Source organism: Vulpes lagopus, chromosome 1 (assembly GCF_018345385.1).
Source record: "Vulpes lagopus strain Blue_001 chromosome 1, ASM1834538v1, whole genome shotgun sequence".
In the NCBI taxonomy this organism is placed as follows: domain Eukaryota; kingdom Metazoa; phylum Chordata; class Mammalia; order Carnivora; family Canidae; genus Vulpes; species Vulpes lagopus.
The window spans coordinates 57,582,641-57,599,573 of record NC_054824.1 but is presented as its reverse complement, the minus strand read 5'-3'; the positions used below and the strand labels follow the sequence as shown (position 1 = coordinate 57,599,573).

General features: G+C 38.2%; 1 protein-coding gene across 1 annotated transcript in view; it reads left to right on the top strand.

Annotated features, from left to right (window-relative positions):
• Positions 1-300: 300 nt before the first annotated feature.
• LOC121488001 (CD2 associated protein) overlaps positions 301-16,933 on the top strand; it is a 140,121-nt gene continuing 123,488 nt past the window's right edge. Inside the window, exon 1 of the mRNA XM_041750193.1 lies at positions 301-423. Within this exon, the coding sequence (XP_041606127.1) occupies positions 420-423 (4 nt within the window). The 5' untranslated portion in view covers positions 301-419. The remainder of the gene's footprint in view (positions 424-16,933) is intronic.

Here is a 16,933-nt window from a genome sequence, read left to right as displayed (position 1 = left end):
CTTTCGGCGGCGCGTTCCGGGACGGCGGTTGTGTCCGGGAGCGGCGGGAGGCGGGCTCCGGGGCTCCGACGGTTGGGACTCGGCGGCCGGGACGAGCCGGCAGGTCCCAGCCCTGCTGCGGGATCCACCCGGGCTGGGAAAGCAGCCGTCCGGGCGGGCGGCGGAGGGCGGCGGAGGGCCCGCCCGCCACCGCGACTTCGGCCGCCGCCGCGCCGCCGCCGCCGCCTCTCGCTCGCGGGCCGCGCTGACGGGACAGTCCGGGGGGCGCCGCGGGCGGATGGAGGCGCCTCTTCGCCCCGCCTGAGCTCAGGAGGAGCGAGCGCCGAGCGCGGGGCCCGCCTCCCGCCGCCAGTGCGGCCGCGCGAGCAGCCGGAGGAGGAGCCGCGAGCGCCGGGCTTCTCCCCGCGGGAGCCCCCAGCATGGGTAAGACGCTCGCGGGCGCTTCCCGCCGCCCCGCCGGGCCTCGGGGTCTCGGCCCCGGCCCCGGCCCCGGCCCACCGCCCCGCCGCCCCGCCGCCCCTCCTCGCCCTGCCTTCCGCCCCCCTCTGCTCGCGGAGAACTTGGTCCGAGGGTTTGCGGGCGCCTTGTCCCGCGCGCCCCCCCCTCCCCCGCCCCTTCCCGCCCTCGGGAAAGGTGAGCAAAGGGGCAGGGGCGCCGACCCGGTCCTCGCCCACCGCCCACCGCCCGGTTAAGCTAACCTCAGCCTGAACTTCCCAGCCTCTCCCGCCCTCCCCCATTCCGCTCGGATGGGGGAGGGTGATGGAAAAACTTAACAAAGTGGCTCTTTAAACTTCTTTATCTTCTGCTCGGCGTTGTGTAGCTTGGCCTTTCTAAGAAGGTCTCCGTTTGCTCTTAGTAGGAGAGGTAATCTTTTTTTTTTTTTTCCCCCTCCGCTGAGACTTGCGAGGGATGCCTCGCGGACGGGGACGCCGGAGTGCACACTGCGGTGTTACCTGGGCGAGCGTGTTGGCGCCCGGACCCGAAATCCCTTCCCGAGTGCGGGGTTGGGGTCTGATAGGTTTTCAGGGTTGAACCCTTTGAGAAGCTGTTTCCTGTTTGGAGTTAGACTTCCTTGCTGGAGGAGACAAAACTACAAGGCCTTATATGTATGTTACTATGTGCTTTTTTTTTTTGTTTTTTTTTTTTTTTTTTTTTTTAACTATGTGCTTTTTACAGTTTAGTTTGGAGCTAGAGAAAGCAGAATGTGTTGCAGCCTGGTTGAAAGGGAGTGTTGTTGAGCGATGTAACAGTTCTCTTGATAAAAGATTTCGGTGTGGGCTAGGCACTGTCTCTCTCGCAATCCCTTAAATTAAAAGCAACCTAAAAGCAGTGTGCGTGCCATTATAAAAGTGTGCCATTATAAAACATAGATTTGTGCTACCAGCGAGCATAAGCATGCTCTGTAAGAATGATCCCAGTTTTGAGTTTTTATAGACCAAATCAGGAAGACTCTACCTTTTTTTTTTTTTTTTTTTGGTAGTTGAGAATTGATACTCTTCATATCAAACACACTGTTAACCGAAATTAGTAATTCATGCAACTAACAAATGATTTAGAAGCAGGACAGATACTGACGACTGCTGATGTGGCACCTTCTGCCCACACAATGTTTTGTGAGAAATGCTTTAAGCAGTGTTTACAGATCCTCGCTTAGCTCTTTTGTGTTTTGCTGCACTTTCTACTTTTATGTCTTTCAGGTAACCTTTGTAGACAAAGTGCTCTTAAACCCCCAGACAGTAAAACCTTTGCTGTTGGCACCTTTCAAATGAATTCCTTTTTAATTGGTTGAGTTTACTGAGTGTTTGAATTTTTATTCCTGTAAGCATCAAATGATAAAACCACTTTAACTGATTTGGATGAAAAGCGTACTAAAATATGTGTCTTTTTTGTTTTAAATAGGATGTGGAATGTAATTAAACCTCTTGATGACCTAGGGTCATCATTTGTGACCATCAGTTGCTGAGATGCCTTGAGTAATGTGTTGGATTGTATGTTGGACTGTTGATCAGATTCCTTTGCATTTTGGAGTTATTTAAATATTTTTCTGCTTTCCTATTGGATGTTCTTGTCACTGTGATTAGTGTCCTCTTCACCCTCCCTTCTCTAATTTTTCTAGTGTGGGAATCCTATTCAAATTTGTAATTCTGCGCAAGGGGAAATAAGTATACCCTTACTTAGTGTGTGAGATATTATCTTGAGGAAAATTAGCATTAATACTTGGACATTGGAGTATCTGTTTTAATTGTTCAGAGTCCTTTTCTTAGTGACTTTTCTGCTGTGTTCTGGTTAGGCAAGTTGCCACATTATCTAGGTAAAGTGTGATGTTTGTATGCTTTCAGCTTGCCTACCTTGAATGTATTTTGAAGGTTGATTATTCGAGGGCATTTGTAGTTAGTTTTTGAAAGGTATTTGTCAGACATTTACATATGAACATATACTTTAAATTTATCGGTATGTAATAATTCGTGTTAAAGTTATCAAAATCATTTAAAAAGAGCTTTTTCTTTAAGTCTCATTTGCTTGGTTTTGTTATCAGCAGTCTTTATTATAATTTAAGATGGCAGGTTAAATATATGTTACTTTATCTGGTGTGTCACAAAATGAAAAAGTCTTTAATTTCTTCGTTTTGAAATAACTTGGATACCTATTAAGTGATGGCTCCTAATATGTGTACTATTTAAGTATAGCTAGAGGGTTAAGAGCACGGCTCCAGACTGGGACAGCTTAAGGTCAAATTCTGGCTCTTCCACCTATTAGCTGTTATGACTGAGCGAGTTACTTAACCTGTCTGTGCTTCAGTTTCTTACTCCGTAAATGGGGTAAAAATAACCTCAGGTTGTTAAGGGGATTGGATGGGCTAATACTGATAAAGTGTTTGGAACATGGCTGGTGCTGATTGCTGTATTTTCATTTTCGAACGATTTCCCCAATTCTTGCACCAACTTATAAAAACAGTTCTCAATTTTTGACATTTGTTAGAAGGGGTATATAGGTGGGATAAGATGTTTTGTAGTAATGCAGAAATTAATTTTTCCCCAGAACTTTAGTTTTATTTAATGTGTTCTTATAAAAATTGTGTAGGAAGGATTTTTTCCCTGTTTTGATTATATTTTGAAAAAGTCCATTATTGATAATAAGTTTAGTAGTTTCAGAAAAAGAAAATGGGATGAATTCTAGGAGAGACTAGTTTGAGTTTTATGTTAAATTAAAGCACTGCTTTTAGTTTCTTCATTTGTTATATATAGAAGAAAACATATAGAAGTTTGAGGTATCTTGTGTGAAAGTTTAGGGAGAGTTTAGAATGACAGAAAGGCAAAACGTACTTTTATTATTCTAGAAGTACAGATCTGGATTTTGGAGGGGAAATAGACCTCACATGGCACAAAGTGTTACTGTAGGTGAATTTTTAGGTTTGAAAATGTAAGTGGATTTTAAGGATTGAATTTCTGTTAATTTTAGATAAGGTTATGAACTTCTTAGTTTAAATTGTTTTTTTAAATTCATATATGGCCAGTCAATGTGTTTGAATTCTGAGGCAGTTTTAATGGGCAGAAATGTGCAATTTGTGTAGAGATATATGCACATTATAATAGTGATTTATTTCCTTATTTTACTTTGTTGCAATATTTGGAGAAAAATCTTGATTTATGCAGATAACTAGTGGCAAATGGAAATTGCCTGCTAAGGGCTCACTGTTTAGTCTCAGGATTTACTTCAGATAAATGAATCCAGAGCATGAAATAGGAATATTAGGAATTTTTGTTTCAAAGTTGGATCACTGACAAAACTAATAATAAGTTCTATTCTTTAATTAGTAAGTATTTGTGATCAGGTTTTTCTAAGTGTTTCTCACTTTGAATAGTTATAGTTCCATAAAATCTCATTAAGGGCGGAAATTCACACTGATTATACTTTATATTTTTCTATGGAAACTAGCCTGATGTTTGCCATTTAATTCTCTGAATGAGAGTTTGCAGAGTAAAATGGTGTCACATTAACTTAATAAGATCTAAATTTTAAGGCATTTGAGGTAAAGACAAAGTTGTAAAACATGAAGTGCTTTTGGTTCATTCCATTTGCCAATCAAAAATACCTCCAAAATTTTATTTGCATGTAATCCAGATCTGTGATTTATTTTCCCCTCTCATCTGTCATGGAATATTCTCTGTGAAATGTATTTTAATCTCAAATCAATGTGATCTATCACATCAATAAAAGGATAATAACCATATTATCATTTCAATAGATGTAGAAAAAGCATTTGACAAAGTGCAACATCCATTCATGATAAAACCCTCAACAAAGTAAGTTTAATAAAAGCCATTTGTGAAAAACTATAACATTATCCTCAATGCGGAAAAACAGAGCTTTTCCCCTAAGGTCAGGAACAAGACAAGGATGTCTGTTCTCACCGCTTTGATTCACACAACAAGAAGAAATAAAAGGCATCCAAATTTGTAAGGAAGAAGTAAAACTTTCCCTATTTGCAGGTGACATGACAGTCTATATAGAAAATCTGAAAGACTGCACCAAAAACACTGCTAGAACTGATAAATGAATTCAGTAAAGTCTTAGGATGCAAAATCAATGTATGGAAATCTGTTGCGTTTATATATGCCAATAAGGAAGCAGCAGAAAGTGAAATGAAGAAAACAGTCCCGTTTACAACTGCACCAAAAATAAAGATACCTAGGAATGAACATAGCCAAAGAGGTGGAAGACCTGTATTCCAAACAGTATAAAACATTGATGAAAGAAACTGAAGATGACACAAAGAAATGGAAAGAAAGGCATTCCATGGCCATGGATTGGAAGAATAAACATTTTAAAATGTCTATACTACCTAGAGCAACCTACACATTTTACGCAATCCCTATCCAAATACCAATAGCATTTTTCATACAACTTAGGACAAGCTGTCCTAACATTTGTGTGGAACACAAAAGACCCTAAATAGCTAAAGCAATCTTAAAAAAGAATAGCAAAACTTGAGCCATCACAATTCTGGACTTCAAGTTATATTACAAAACTGTAGTAATCAAAACAGTAAGGTCCTGGTACAAAAATAGACACCTAGGTAAGTTGAACAGAAAATCCAGAAATAAACCTACAGTTATAAACCTAAAATTAAGTGGTCAGTCTTTGACAAAGCAGAAAAGGATATTCCAATGGGAAAAGGACAGTGTCTTCAACAAATGGTGTTGGTAAAACTGGATGGCCACTTGCAAAACAATGAAACTGGACCACTTCCTTACACCATACACAAAAATAAATTCAACATGGATTAGAGACCTAAATGAGAGATCTGAAACCATAAAAATTCTAGAAGAGAACATAGCCAGTAACTTCTTTGAAATCAGTCATAGCAACTTCTTTCTAGATAGATCTCTCTCTCCTGAGGCAAAGAGAAACAAAAGCAAAAATGAACTACTGGAATTACATCAAATTAAAAGTTTCTGCACAGCAGGAGAAACAGTCAAAATTAAAAGGAAACCTGCAGAATGAGAGAAGATATTGGCAAATGATGTATTCAGTAAAGGGTATAAATATCCAGCAAATATAAAGAACTTTTATAAAACTCAACACCCAAACCCCACATAGTCCAATTAACAAATGGGCAGACGACATGAATAGACATTTTTCCAAGAAGACATAGAATGGCCAGCAATGACATGAAAAGATGCTCAGTATCACTTACCAGGCAAATACAAATCAAAACTATAATGAACTATCTCACCTCACATCTGTCAGAATGGCTAAAATCATCAACACAAGAAAAACAGGTATTGGTGAGGAGGATGTGGAGAAAAAGGAATATTCATGCACTGTTGGTGGGAATACAAACTGGTATAAGCACTCTGGAAAACAGTGTGGAGGTTTCTCAAGACATTAGAAATAGAACTACCTTATGTCCAGCATTTGCACTGCTAGAAAGGATACAAAAGAATACGAAGAATACAAAAATACTAATTCAGAGGGTTACATGTACCCTATGCTTGCTCACTTGATTTGTTTATTTATTTAGAGGGAGGTGTGGGGCAGGGGGAGAGAGAGAAAATCCCAAGTAGGCTCCACGCTGAGTGTGGAGCCTGATCTGGGGCTCGTTCTCATGACCCGGAGATCGTGAGCTGAAATCATGAGTCAGATGCTTAACTGAGCCATCCAGGCATCCCATGCACCCCTATATTTATAGCAGAATTATTTACAATAGCCAAGATATAGAAACAGTTCACATGTCCAATGACTGGTGAATGGATAAAGAAGATGTGGTATATATACGTGTATGTGCACACACAAATTGGAATGTTAGTCAACCATAGAAAAGCGTGAAATCTTGCCATTTGCAATGACATGGATGGAGCTAGAGAATATAATGCTAAATGAAATAAGTCAGAGAAAAATACCATATAATTTCAGTCATGTGGAATTTAAGAAACAAATGAGCAAAGGGGGAAAAAAAAAAGATGAAGCAAGAAAGACTTAATCGTAGAGAGCAAATTGATGGTTACCAGAGGGAAGGTGAGTGGGGGATGGGTGAAATATGTGATGAGGATTAAGGAGTACACTTGTGATGAGTATTGGGTGTTGATTGGAAGTGTTGTATCACTATATTGTATACCTGAAACTAATATAGTACAGTATGTTTACTAACTGGAATTAAAAACCTAAAACGTTTTTTAAGTATGATAAATGCTTAATTTTCTAATGTATATGTAAAAAGTGATGTCATGGCAAGGGCTTGAAGATAGGCAAAGAGAAGTGTAATGATTCCTGATTTGGGTGAGAAGAAGACAAAGCTGCAGTTTTATTTTCTAGGTAAACTGGTGAAGCATTGTATTAAAGATCTGGAAGTGTTCGGTTTGTGTTCAAAAGAGAAGGACTAATAAAATCTAATATGTGATTAAAATTAGGTAAATTGGGTTATCATTATGATGGATCTGTGACTTGCTCAGTGGTAGAATTTGATATCCAGCTACTAGCTAGATGACCTCAAGCAGGATTTTGGTCTTTCTAGATGGAGAAGAGGCCAAAACACTGGTCTGGGGAATCTGCATAGAGGTCCATATATTCCTATATTTAGCCTATCAGCATGAGGGATATGTGTAGTAAAAGGCAGTTTATTGATAGATAGATGGAGTGGGCCAACTTGGTGTGAGAGAAGAATGGTGGTTGGTAGCAGGCAGTAGGTAGAGGTCCAGACTGACACCTTGTGGGAAAAGGGAGGAAATGGGGTTTGGCAGTAGATATTGAAGACCTAACCATAAGGAAACAAACCAGATAGGGCTCAGATTTTTTTTTTTTTTAAGATTTTATTTATTTATTCATGAGAGACACACAGAGAGAGAGGCAGAGACACAGACAGAGGGAGAAGCAGGCTCCATGCAGGGAGCCCGACAGTTCTCTCGCCCGACGGGGAGGGATCCCAGTTCTCCAGGATCAGGCCCTGGGCTGAAAGCGGCGCTAAACCGCTGAGCCACTGGCTTGCCCTAGGGCTCAGATTTTTATGAGAGATGCAAGGTAGGTATTTATTTCCAGGAACAAAAACGAACTTGGTTATTGGAATTGTTTAGGATGAGCCAAGCAGTAATACTAATGAGACGCCAAGCTCCAGAGCTATAGATCTTGTATATTTTCTGTCTTCAGAGAATATCCGTAATCTGTATTAGTACCTGGATCTATAAGTGGCCCTGAAGAGATTCTCTGTTGAAAGGCTTGAGAGGATATTCTCTCTGGTCACAGTCTAGGATTCCTTCTGTTTATTTGGTCCCAGGGATTTGATGTGTCTGCTTTTTCTTTGCTGCTTTTTTTTCCACCTGAGTTCCTCCTCTTTCACACCGATTGGCAAAGCAGGTTCTGTTTCAGAAACAAGAACACAATCCTTAACAAGTGTTGAGTAATCATAGCCACCAATATAATGTTAAACAGGCAAGGAAGACAAAATATTTCAAAGTATCACTAATTATTGGTTTCTTAGTTTCACTGAAGTGGAGTTAGGCAATTTGTTAGACTTGGGTTTTTGTTTTTTGTAGAGTGTACTGCCGTTTTCACTCCTCCCTTTTCTCTACATTTCTTTTAGGTTTGTGCTAGATGTTTAGGCTGGTTCACAGAATCATTTATTACCATTGTTAGGTAGATAAAATTCCTTCATAATCTTGTTAGGGCTTCTCTGACCCAAGACTGCATTACAGTACCAGTTCAAGTACCAGTTCAAGAGTTGACTCTTTTTAAATTTAATTTTGTTTATTTATTCATTCATGAGAGAGAGGGGGTGGGTGCAGAGACACAGGCAGAGGGAGAAGCAGGCTCCATGCAGGGAGCCGGATGGGGGACGCGGGATGGGGGACGCGGGATGGGGGACGCGGGATGGGGGACGCGGGATGGGGGACGCGGGACTCGATCCCCGGGTCTCCAGGATCATGCCCTGGGGCTGAAGGCAGTGCTAAACTGCTGAGCCACCCAGGCTGCCCATCAAGAGTTGACTCTTGAAAAACTCTGGGGTTAGGGATGCTGAAGACTGCCCCCCTCTCTGAAGTTGAAAATTCCAGTATAACTTTGATTCCCCCAAGACTTTGCTAATCGCCTGCTTTTGGCCAGAAGCCTTACCGATAAAACAGTCAATTAACACATCATATTTTGTATGTTGTGTGTATTATTTATTGTAGTCTTACAATAAAGTAAGAGAAAAGAAAATGTTATCAAGAAAGTCAAAATGGGCGTCTGGCTGCCTTAGTTGGTAAAGCATAGGGCTCTTGGCCTCGGGGTCCTGCGAGTTTGAATCCCATGTTGGGCCTGGAGCTTACTTAAAATCAAAAGGAGGAGAAAATACATTTGCAGTATTACACTGTATTTATTGTAAAAATCTATGTAACTGGACCCCATAATCTATGTAAAAAATCTATGTAAAGTTCAAACCTGTGTCCATGGGTCTAATGTACTTTCATTTTCAGTCAGAACCCTTGGTTTTAGCTCCAGATGAGTTAGTCATTTTCCTTTTGGAGTCCCAAAAGTTTCCTCCTTTGGACTAAGTTTGATATTGTTTCTTTTTAAATTTTTTTTGGTTTTTGTTTTTGAAGGTCTCAGGTACCTGGATGTTCTACTCTCTTAGTGACCATTTTCATTCAACTGAAAATGTATTTACTAGTTTGCATTTAAAGGTGCTTTTTACTCTAAGAAGAAACTGCTTATAAAAAATTCATTGTTCTAAATTGATATATAGCCTAAGATGTTGATCTGTTGCCAGATATGGCAATGTTATAGACTCTTTCTTTTCTAGAACCTATTTATACCATATCAGTCCTTTCCATTGCCTCTAAGAGACTTTCATTTTATAATTTTCAAATTCCATATCTGTTAATTAAACTTCCCATCATGATTCCATTCTTTTTCTCAACTGATTTACAAAACAGAGAGGACTAGTACAGGATCCTAAATTTCAGTGTCTATTTTGATGTCTGGTAGTTTGTTTTTTTGATGATTTGGTGTTCAGGTAATTTCAAGAGAGAGATTGTGTGGTACCTAATCAATGGGAGTTTCTAGTAGAAAAATGCTTTATAAGTGTGGTAAACAAATAGTTTTGTTTTAAGAGAAGGGTTCTGTTGCAAGGTCTTAGGGTCAAGGAAAGGAGCTTTATATGAAAGATTAGTCAAGTATATGCCTTAACATGAGGAATGTCATTAATGCCATGCTAGGTGCTAGGAGTTTAGGACAAATATATGTTTCGATGCAGTAAGTAGTTTGTAACAGTGTATGGGTTAGGCCTATTATTAGAATCACATGGATTAAAAAAAAAAAACCACAACCCCTGGAGATTTTGACATAAATGTTCTTTCTTTTCCTCCCTCCTGGGGTTGATGAGTGTCATAAATATTTTGGGAAGGCTTGTAGGGCTATGATAGGAATAAAACTTAGCATGTGAATCATTAGAAATCCAAACAGGAGAGGGAATGCACATTAAGAGGATGTATTCATTGTCAGAAATGTTAAAATGTTATAGGAGAAGCATAAGAAGAACAGGATATAGATTTCTGTGTTGGAGGGCAAATGGAATTTGTTCATCTCTCATTAGTTTGACCAGTGACACAGTAAAGATGTGGCGGTAGCCAAGATATATATATATATATATATAATATATATATTATATATATATATATATTTTTTTTTTTAACCTATTCCTGGCACTGAGTCTTTAGAGTTAGATACACCTTCATTTGAACTGGTATCTTTTAGATCCTTTAACCTGAAATATTAGAACTGTCTTAACATTGTTAGTATCTATCTGTGCCTTAGTACTGAGACTGGAAATTGACCTGACGTCTAGGTTGACTTTATATATTTTATTTTTTAAAAAAGATTTTACCCAGTGCGGGGCCAGATCCCAGGACCCCAGGACCCCAGGATCATGACCTGAGCTGAAGGCAGACGTGTAACCGCTGAGCCACCCAGGCCTCCCTCCTCTTAGCTTTTTGTCAACCTCACTGTCAGAATTGCTGCCAGAAGAGCTTGAAGAAACAAATTCCTTTGATTTAGGTATTGCTCTGCTTCCCCCCCCCCCAAAGATTGTATTTATTTATTTTTTAAAAGATTTTATTTATTTATTTGTGAGAGACACAGAGAGAGGGGCAGAGACATAGCAGAGGGAGAAGCAGGCTCCCTGTGGGGAGCCTGATGCTGGACTTGGTCCCAGGACCCTGGGATCACGACCAGAGCCAAGGGTAGACGCTTAACCACTGAACCACCCGGGTGCCCAGCATTGCTCTGCTTTTGCAGCAAAACTGCCTTCTCGTTCATCTGCAACATAGAAGTTAATATATTTGTAAAATTGGAGACCATAAATCGCAGTTTTGGCTGTAGTAATGTTTTTAGGAAACATTAAAGTTGATCTTTCAGGTGTGTATACTCTTCTACATGCTTTTTATTCTTTATAGTAGAAACTATAAGTTATTTACAAATGTGTTCTCAATATCAACGTTTTATATTAGAGTTTAATTAAAATTTAATTAAAATTCCTACTCTGCTGCAGCAGGTTGCACTCTGGAGTATTTTGTCTTGCTCTTCTGCACTGTGTGTGCATAAAAAAGAGGAAGACTCCATTTTTACTTAACTTAATTAGACCATTGTTATCAAACATTTTATAAAGCAGTTAAAGATTTGCTTTATATGGTGAAAATAAACCTATTAAGAATTCAGAATTTTCAGAATGAATATCGAATGAAGATATAAAGGTGATATTTTAGATCCCAAGTAATCCCTTTCCCATAAACATTTCCTGGATTTCTTGTATTGTATTTTATAAAACCCAGTTGAACTTATAGTTAGAACCTCATAGTGTAAAGCCTAAATAAAAACTCCTGTTATTCACTTCGTTTTGTATGTAATAAAGGACTTTTTTTGTTCTGAGCTCATTGATGCCAGAGATTGTTATCACTTTATTTGACTAAAGAAATTTAACACCCTTAATAACTAGCAGAAAATTGTGAGCCTTGCTATGTATCCACTGAATCTGTGATTCAGTAATACTTTAATTTGGAATAATCGGGGAGAGGGATCCAGCCAGTCTAATGAATAATGAAAAATTTAAGTATATTGAAATATGTCTATCTAAACTAGGCTAACAAAATGCTGGCTACGTGGTTTCAAGTTGGTATGAGGTTTAACCTTCTTTTTAGAAATAAACTCTTTATGGGTACCTGACTGGCTCAGTCAGAGTTTGTGACTCTTGATCTCAGGGTTGTGAGTTCAAGCCCCATGTTGGGTATAGAAATTACTTAAAAGTAAAATCTTAAAAAAAAGAAAATTCTTTAATCCTTTCTGTGTAACTCATTGGGGCTCTTAAATCCTTTTAATAGAGAATAGTACTTTGGGATATTAAGCATCTTGTCAGGTGGATTGCTGATGGCTTACTATATGTTGCATTGAGGTTACATTCTAGTAAATAAAAGTAAAATTATCTATTTCATGAATCAGATACATTTCTGTTATAAGTCTCCCATTTGTCCTATTAAAAAAGTTTAAGTATACGACCCAGCAATTGCACTGTTGGGGATTTACCCCAAAGATTCAGATGCAATGAAACGTCGGGACACCTGCACCCCGATGTTTCTATCAGCAATGGCCACAATAGCCAAACTGTGGAAGGAGCCTCGGTGTCCATCGAAAGATGAATGGATAAAGAAGATGTGGTTTATGTATACAATGGAATATTACTCAGCAATTAGAAACGACAAATACCCACCATTTGCTTCAACGTGGATGGAACTGGAGGGTATTATGCTGAGTGAAGTAAGTCAATCGGAGAAGGACAAACAGTGTATGTTCTCATTCATTTGGGGAATATGAATAATAGTGAAAGGGAATTAAAAGGAAGGGAAAAGAAATGTTGGGAAATATCAGGAAGGGAGACAGAACATAAAGACTCCTAACTCGGGGAAACGAACTAGGGGTGGTGGAAGGGGAGGAGGGCGGGTGTTGGAGGGGAATGGGTGACGGGCACTGAGGTGGACACTTGACGGGATGAGCACTGGGTGTTTTTCTGTATGTTGGTAAATTGAACACCAATAAAAATTAATTAAAAAAAAAAGTTTAAGTATAAGGCTAATGTTGCTTAAACATTTGTTTAAAATAACTTGAATAATGTTGATTAAACTGTAAGATTATACCATCTTAAATGACTGTAGAGAAGCAAGTATACTTATATTCTTTGAAGCATACTTACCTGATAAAGTCCATATATAATTAAAAGTTTCCTAATAGCTATGTTAAAAGGTTAAAAGGAATAGGTGAAATTAATTTTAATATTTTGGATGTGTTGGGTTAAGAAAATAATTATTTCAACGTATAGTCTAAGAAGTTATTAATGAGATAGTTTATATATTTTTTTGTCTTTGAAGTCTAGTGTGTATTATATATATATATATATATATATTTAAAGATTTATTTATTAGAGCAAGTGAACATTCAGGCTGTTGGGGTGGGGTTGGGGACAGAGGGAGAAGGAGAATCGGACTCCTTGCTGAGCAGGGAGCCTTACACAGGCTCAATCTCAGGTCTATAGGATCATGATCTGAGCTGAAGGTAGACACTCAACCAACTGAGCCACTTAGGCACCTCTGTATTTTACATTTATATAACATGTCAGTTTGGACTAGCCACAATTCAAGTGCTTAGTAGTCACATATGGCAGTCTTAGAATGTAAACCTTTAGGTTTGTTGTGAATCTAATGAAAATACATATGAAAATATTGTTAAGTTATTATGCAATTGTAAATTATTACATAAGATTATACTATTTTAGGGATTATGAATGATTAAACCATTTTTTATTTTATCTGATTAATTCTATATTATATATTTAATTAGTGATAATTTATTGTAGTTAAATATATTTTCTGGTGGAAAAAGATGCTCAGTTTAGTAGATTCCATGTAATAGGCCTGAAGTTTATTTCATTCTGTCTTCTAAATAAAATACATTTTTTGGCACTTGGCCTGCTGGTATATTAGAGAATATGAAGCTTTTGAATGACATTTGAATTGTTATATGAAAGTATAATTTGGCCTTAGTAATTTGAGAGCTGTTCTTTCCATTTATAATGCTTAAGAGAGAAGACTTAAGAGTGGTATTTCACAAATAAGTGAATGTTGTTGGGACACAAAACAAAAACAAATAATTATTGGGAAAGTGATGTGTTCTCAGAAATGACATAGGAATATGTTTCAGGAGTCTGTTTTTTTAAACATGTAAAATTTTGCGTGGACCTTTGTGATGGAATTATTTTGGGTAAAGGATCTATATCTTTTATTGGATTTTCAGTGAAGTCTAAGTTCTGAAAAATGTTCTCAGGGACTCTTAAATATCTATTCTGTGAGTTCTTTACCGCCTTTTAACATTTCTAGTTCTTTGTAATCAGTCATGTCCCGCAGTAATTGCATTTTCCCATAATAATTATAATTCTGTCTTGTCAGCAAATACTTTGGTTTAAATTAGACAGGTATTTCTTGAGGTCGTCTTGTGTATCAGCACTGACAGAAGCATTCAAAATAAAAAGGTGAACAAGTTCCTTGCCCTGAGTTTCTTCCTTAGAGATGCCTGGAACAAGTAGCTACCTTCCAGTAGCAGCCACTCAAATAATTTGCTGAATGAGTATTAAGTATCATTATACTTGTGTTGAAAGAAAAATCTAAAATTCTAGACAATGTAATATCTTTCATTTCAGAGCTACAAATAGCTGTATAGTATATTAGATACGTCAGGGACTTGTGGTGGGGCTTGGGAATACAAAGATAAGTAAAACAAAGTCCCCTGCTCTCAGCCCTGGCCAGATAATATATTCTGGCAATTTGAATTTAACATCTTTTTGTGTATAAGGATTTAGGTTATTTTTTATGCATGTGTTTACTTTTGGTGTATGCTTGGAAACATGGAGAAAATCCAATGATTTCATGAATCCTATTTTCTTACAGGTTCTTGGAGTTATATAGCTTCATTACATTTAAAAAAAATTTATTCATGATAGACACAGAGAGAGAGAGAGAGAGAGACAGAGACAGAGACATAGGCAGAGGGAGAAGCAGGCTCCATGCAGGAAGCATGATGTGGGACTCCATCCCAGGACTTGGGGGTCACGTCCTGAGCCAAAGGCAGACACTCAACCGCCCGAGCCACCCAGGTGTCTCACTTCAATACATTTTTAAGGTCTAACTAAAGAGAGTGAAATTATCTTTTAAAGCAACTTTCTATTTTTTGGTAACCTTAGATTTTCTTTTTAACTGATAATTTGCTGATTCTTAGTGCTTGGGGACTGCTTACAATGCTAAGTATTTTTCAGTATTTAATTTCCACTGGAGCTTTCTGGGGTAGGTCGTCATTCTTTTTTTTTTTTTTTTTTTCCAAAATCAGAAATTGAAGTTAAGAGAAAGTTTTCCTCACCACCCAGGATCTCAGAAAGGATGTGGAGAAGGCTGGATTAAACTTGTATTGCTCTGATTTTAAAGTGTGTCCTCTTATTATTTTATTTTTTCTATTTTCTTTTGTTTTTAAGATTTATTTAGTTGAGAGAGCGAGCACGTGCACTTGCGAGCTTGCAGGGAGGGTTGCAGAAGGGGAGAGAGGATGAGAAGCAGACCTGAGTTGGGTGCAATGGCTGATGAGGGGTTCCGTCCCATGACCCTGAGTTCGTGTCCTGAGCTGAAATCAGGAGTTGGATGCTTAACCAACTGAGCCACCCTGGCATCCCCTCTTAATTATTTCTTAAAACATTAAGGGAGAAAGTTGAGCTAAATAGAGCAAGTAATGCTGACTGAAATGACTGTCCTAATGTGGTTTAAGAATAAAGAAACTTAAACATTTGTTATCCTAAAATTGTAAAACTTCATGACAGATACATGGTATTTTGTACAGTTTGAAATGCGTTTAAAACTAATTTCTACAGTGTTTTTTCAAAGTTAATAGTGGTAAATAGAAATCCAGATGAGAAGTATTTGGTTGAATTTCCCAACTTGTTTGCTCTTCAGATGGATTTTGGATATTTGTTGTTTTTAGGATTTTGGAAGGAGGCATTAATCACATGTGCACAGTAATTTATTTGTTTTGAACTAATTAAGTAATTAGTCTTTGTGAGATTAAAATAATTTTTTAAAAGATTTTATTTATTGAAAGAAAAAGATCATGAGCAGAGGAGAAGGGCAGAGGGAGAGGCTGACTCCCCTGCCAAGCAGGGAACCCGATGTGGGACTTGATCCCAGGACCCTGGAATCCTGACCTGAGCCAAAGGCAGACACTTAACAAACTAAGACATCCAGGCACCCAAAATACTTTTTTTTTTTTTAAAGATTTTATTTATTTTATTCACGAGGGAGACAGAGAGAGACAAGAGGCAGAGATGCAGAGGGAGAAAGCAGTCTCCATTCCACGCAGGGTGCCCGACATGGGACTCAATCCCGGGTCTCTGGGATCACACCCTAGGCTGAAGGTGGTGCTAAACTGCTGAGCCACCAGGGCTGCCCATTTTTGTTTTTTAAATTTAGGTTAAGATTATCTTTGTAGATATTTGTCACTTACGGATCTGATTTAGTAATATTCAAAAGCATATAATACCATGTAAAATTTTTCTCAAACCACATATTCTCTTCTCTTTGAATTGTCTTTGAATAAGTGCCTGTTAGGCAGACTTTTGTGCTCTTTGAAATTAAAAAAAAAGGATTGGGTTTTGTGTATGGTATTTTTAGAGTGATTTACTTATCTCTGTTGAAAAAATGTAAGAGATGTTATTTACCAGTTCTATTTTACAAACTTTAGGAAATTTTCTTACTAGTATTTTGACTGTCTAGATAACTTTAGGGAACCTAAATAATGAAATGTCAGTCGTTAATGACATTAAGTAATGCTCATCAATTTTGGATTTCTGCACTTATGTAAAGATAGTTCTGGAAAGAAGTTCTGGTAAAGATTTGTGGTTTTGGTAAAAAATAAGCATTTAATCCTGGAAATAAAAAGTAAAAATATTTTTTATCTTTTTTCATAAGAAACAACAGGTGGAGCCATTAAAGTGTTTCTGTCATTTTACTGCTTCTTTAAAGTTTATAATTGCTTTTGAACTTACAATAGAGTATGTTTTCATTCTATTTTATTTCATGTTTTGTGTTTTATGTTATCTTTTTATTTGAGAGAGAGAGAGAGAGTGGTGGGGAGGGGCAGAGGGAAAGAGAGAGGGAATCTTAAGCAGACTCTGTCCTGGGGGCGGAGCTGGAAATGGGACTCTGTCCCATGACTCTCAGATCATGACCTGAACCAAAACCAGGAATCAGACATTTAACCAACTGTGCCACCCAGGCGCCCCAGTAGAGTAGATTTTTGTATCACTGCTTGTATTTTTGTCCTTTCCTGTAATAAACAGAGGTTAAAGTTCAATGATATGGTATGATATAACCAGTGGTAT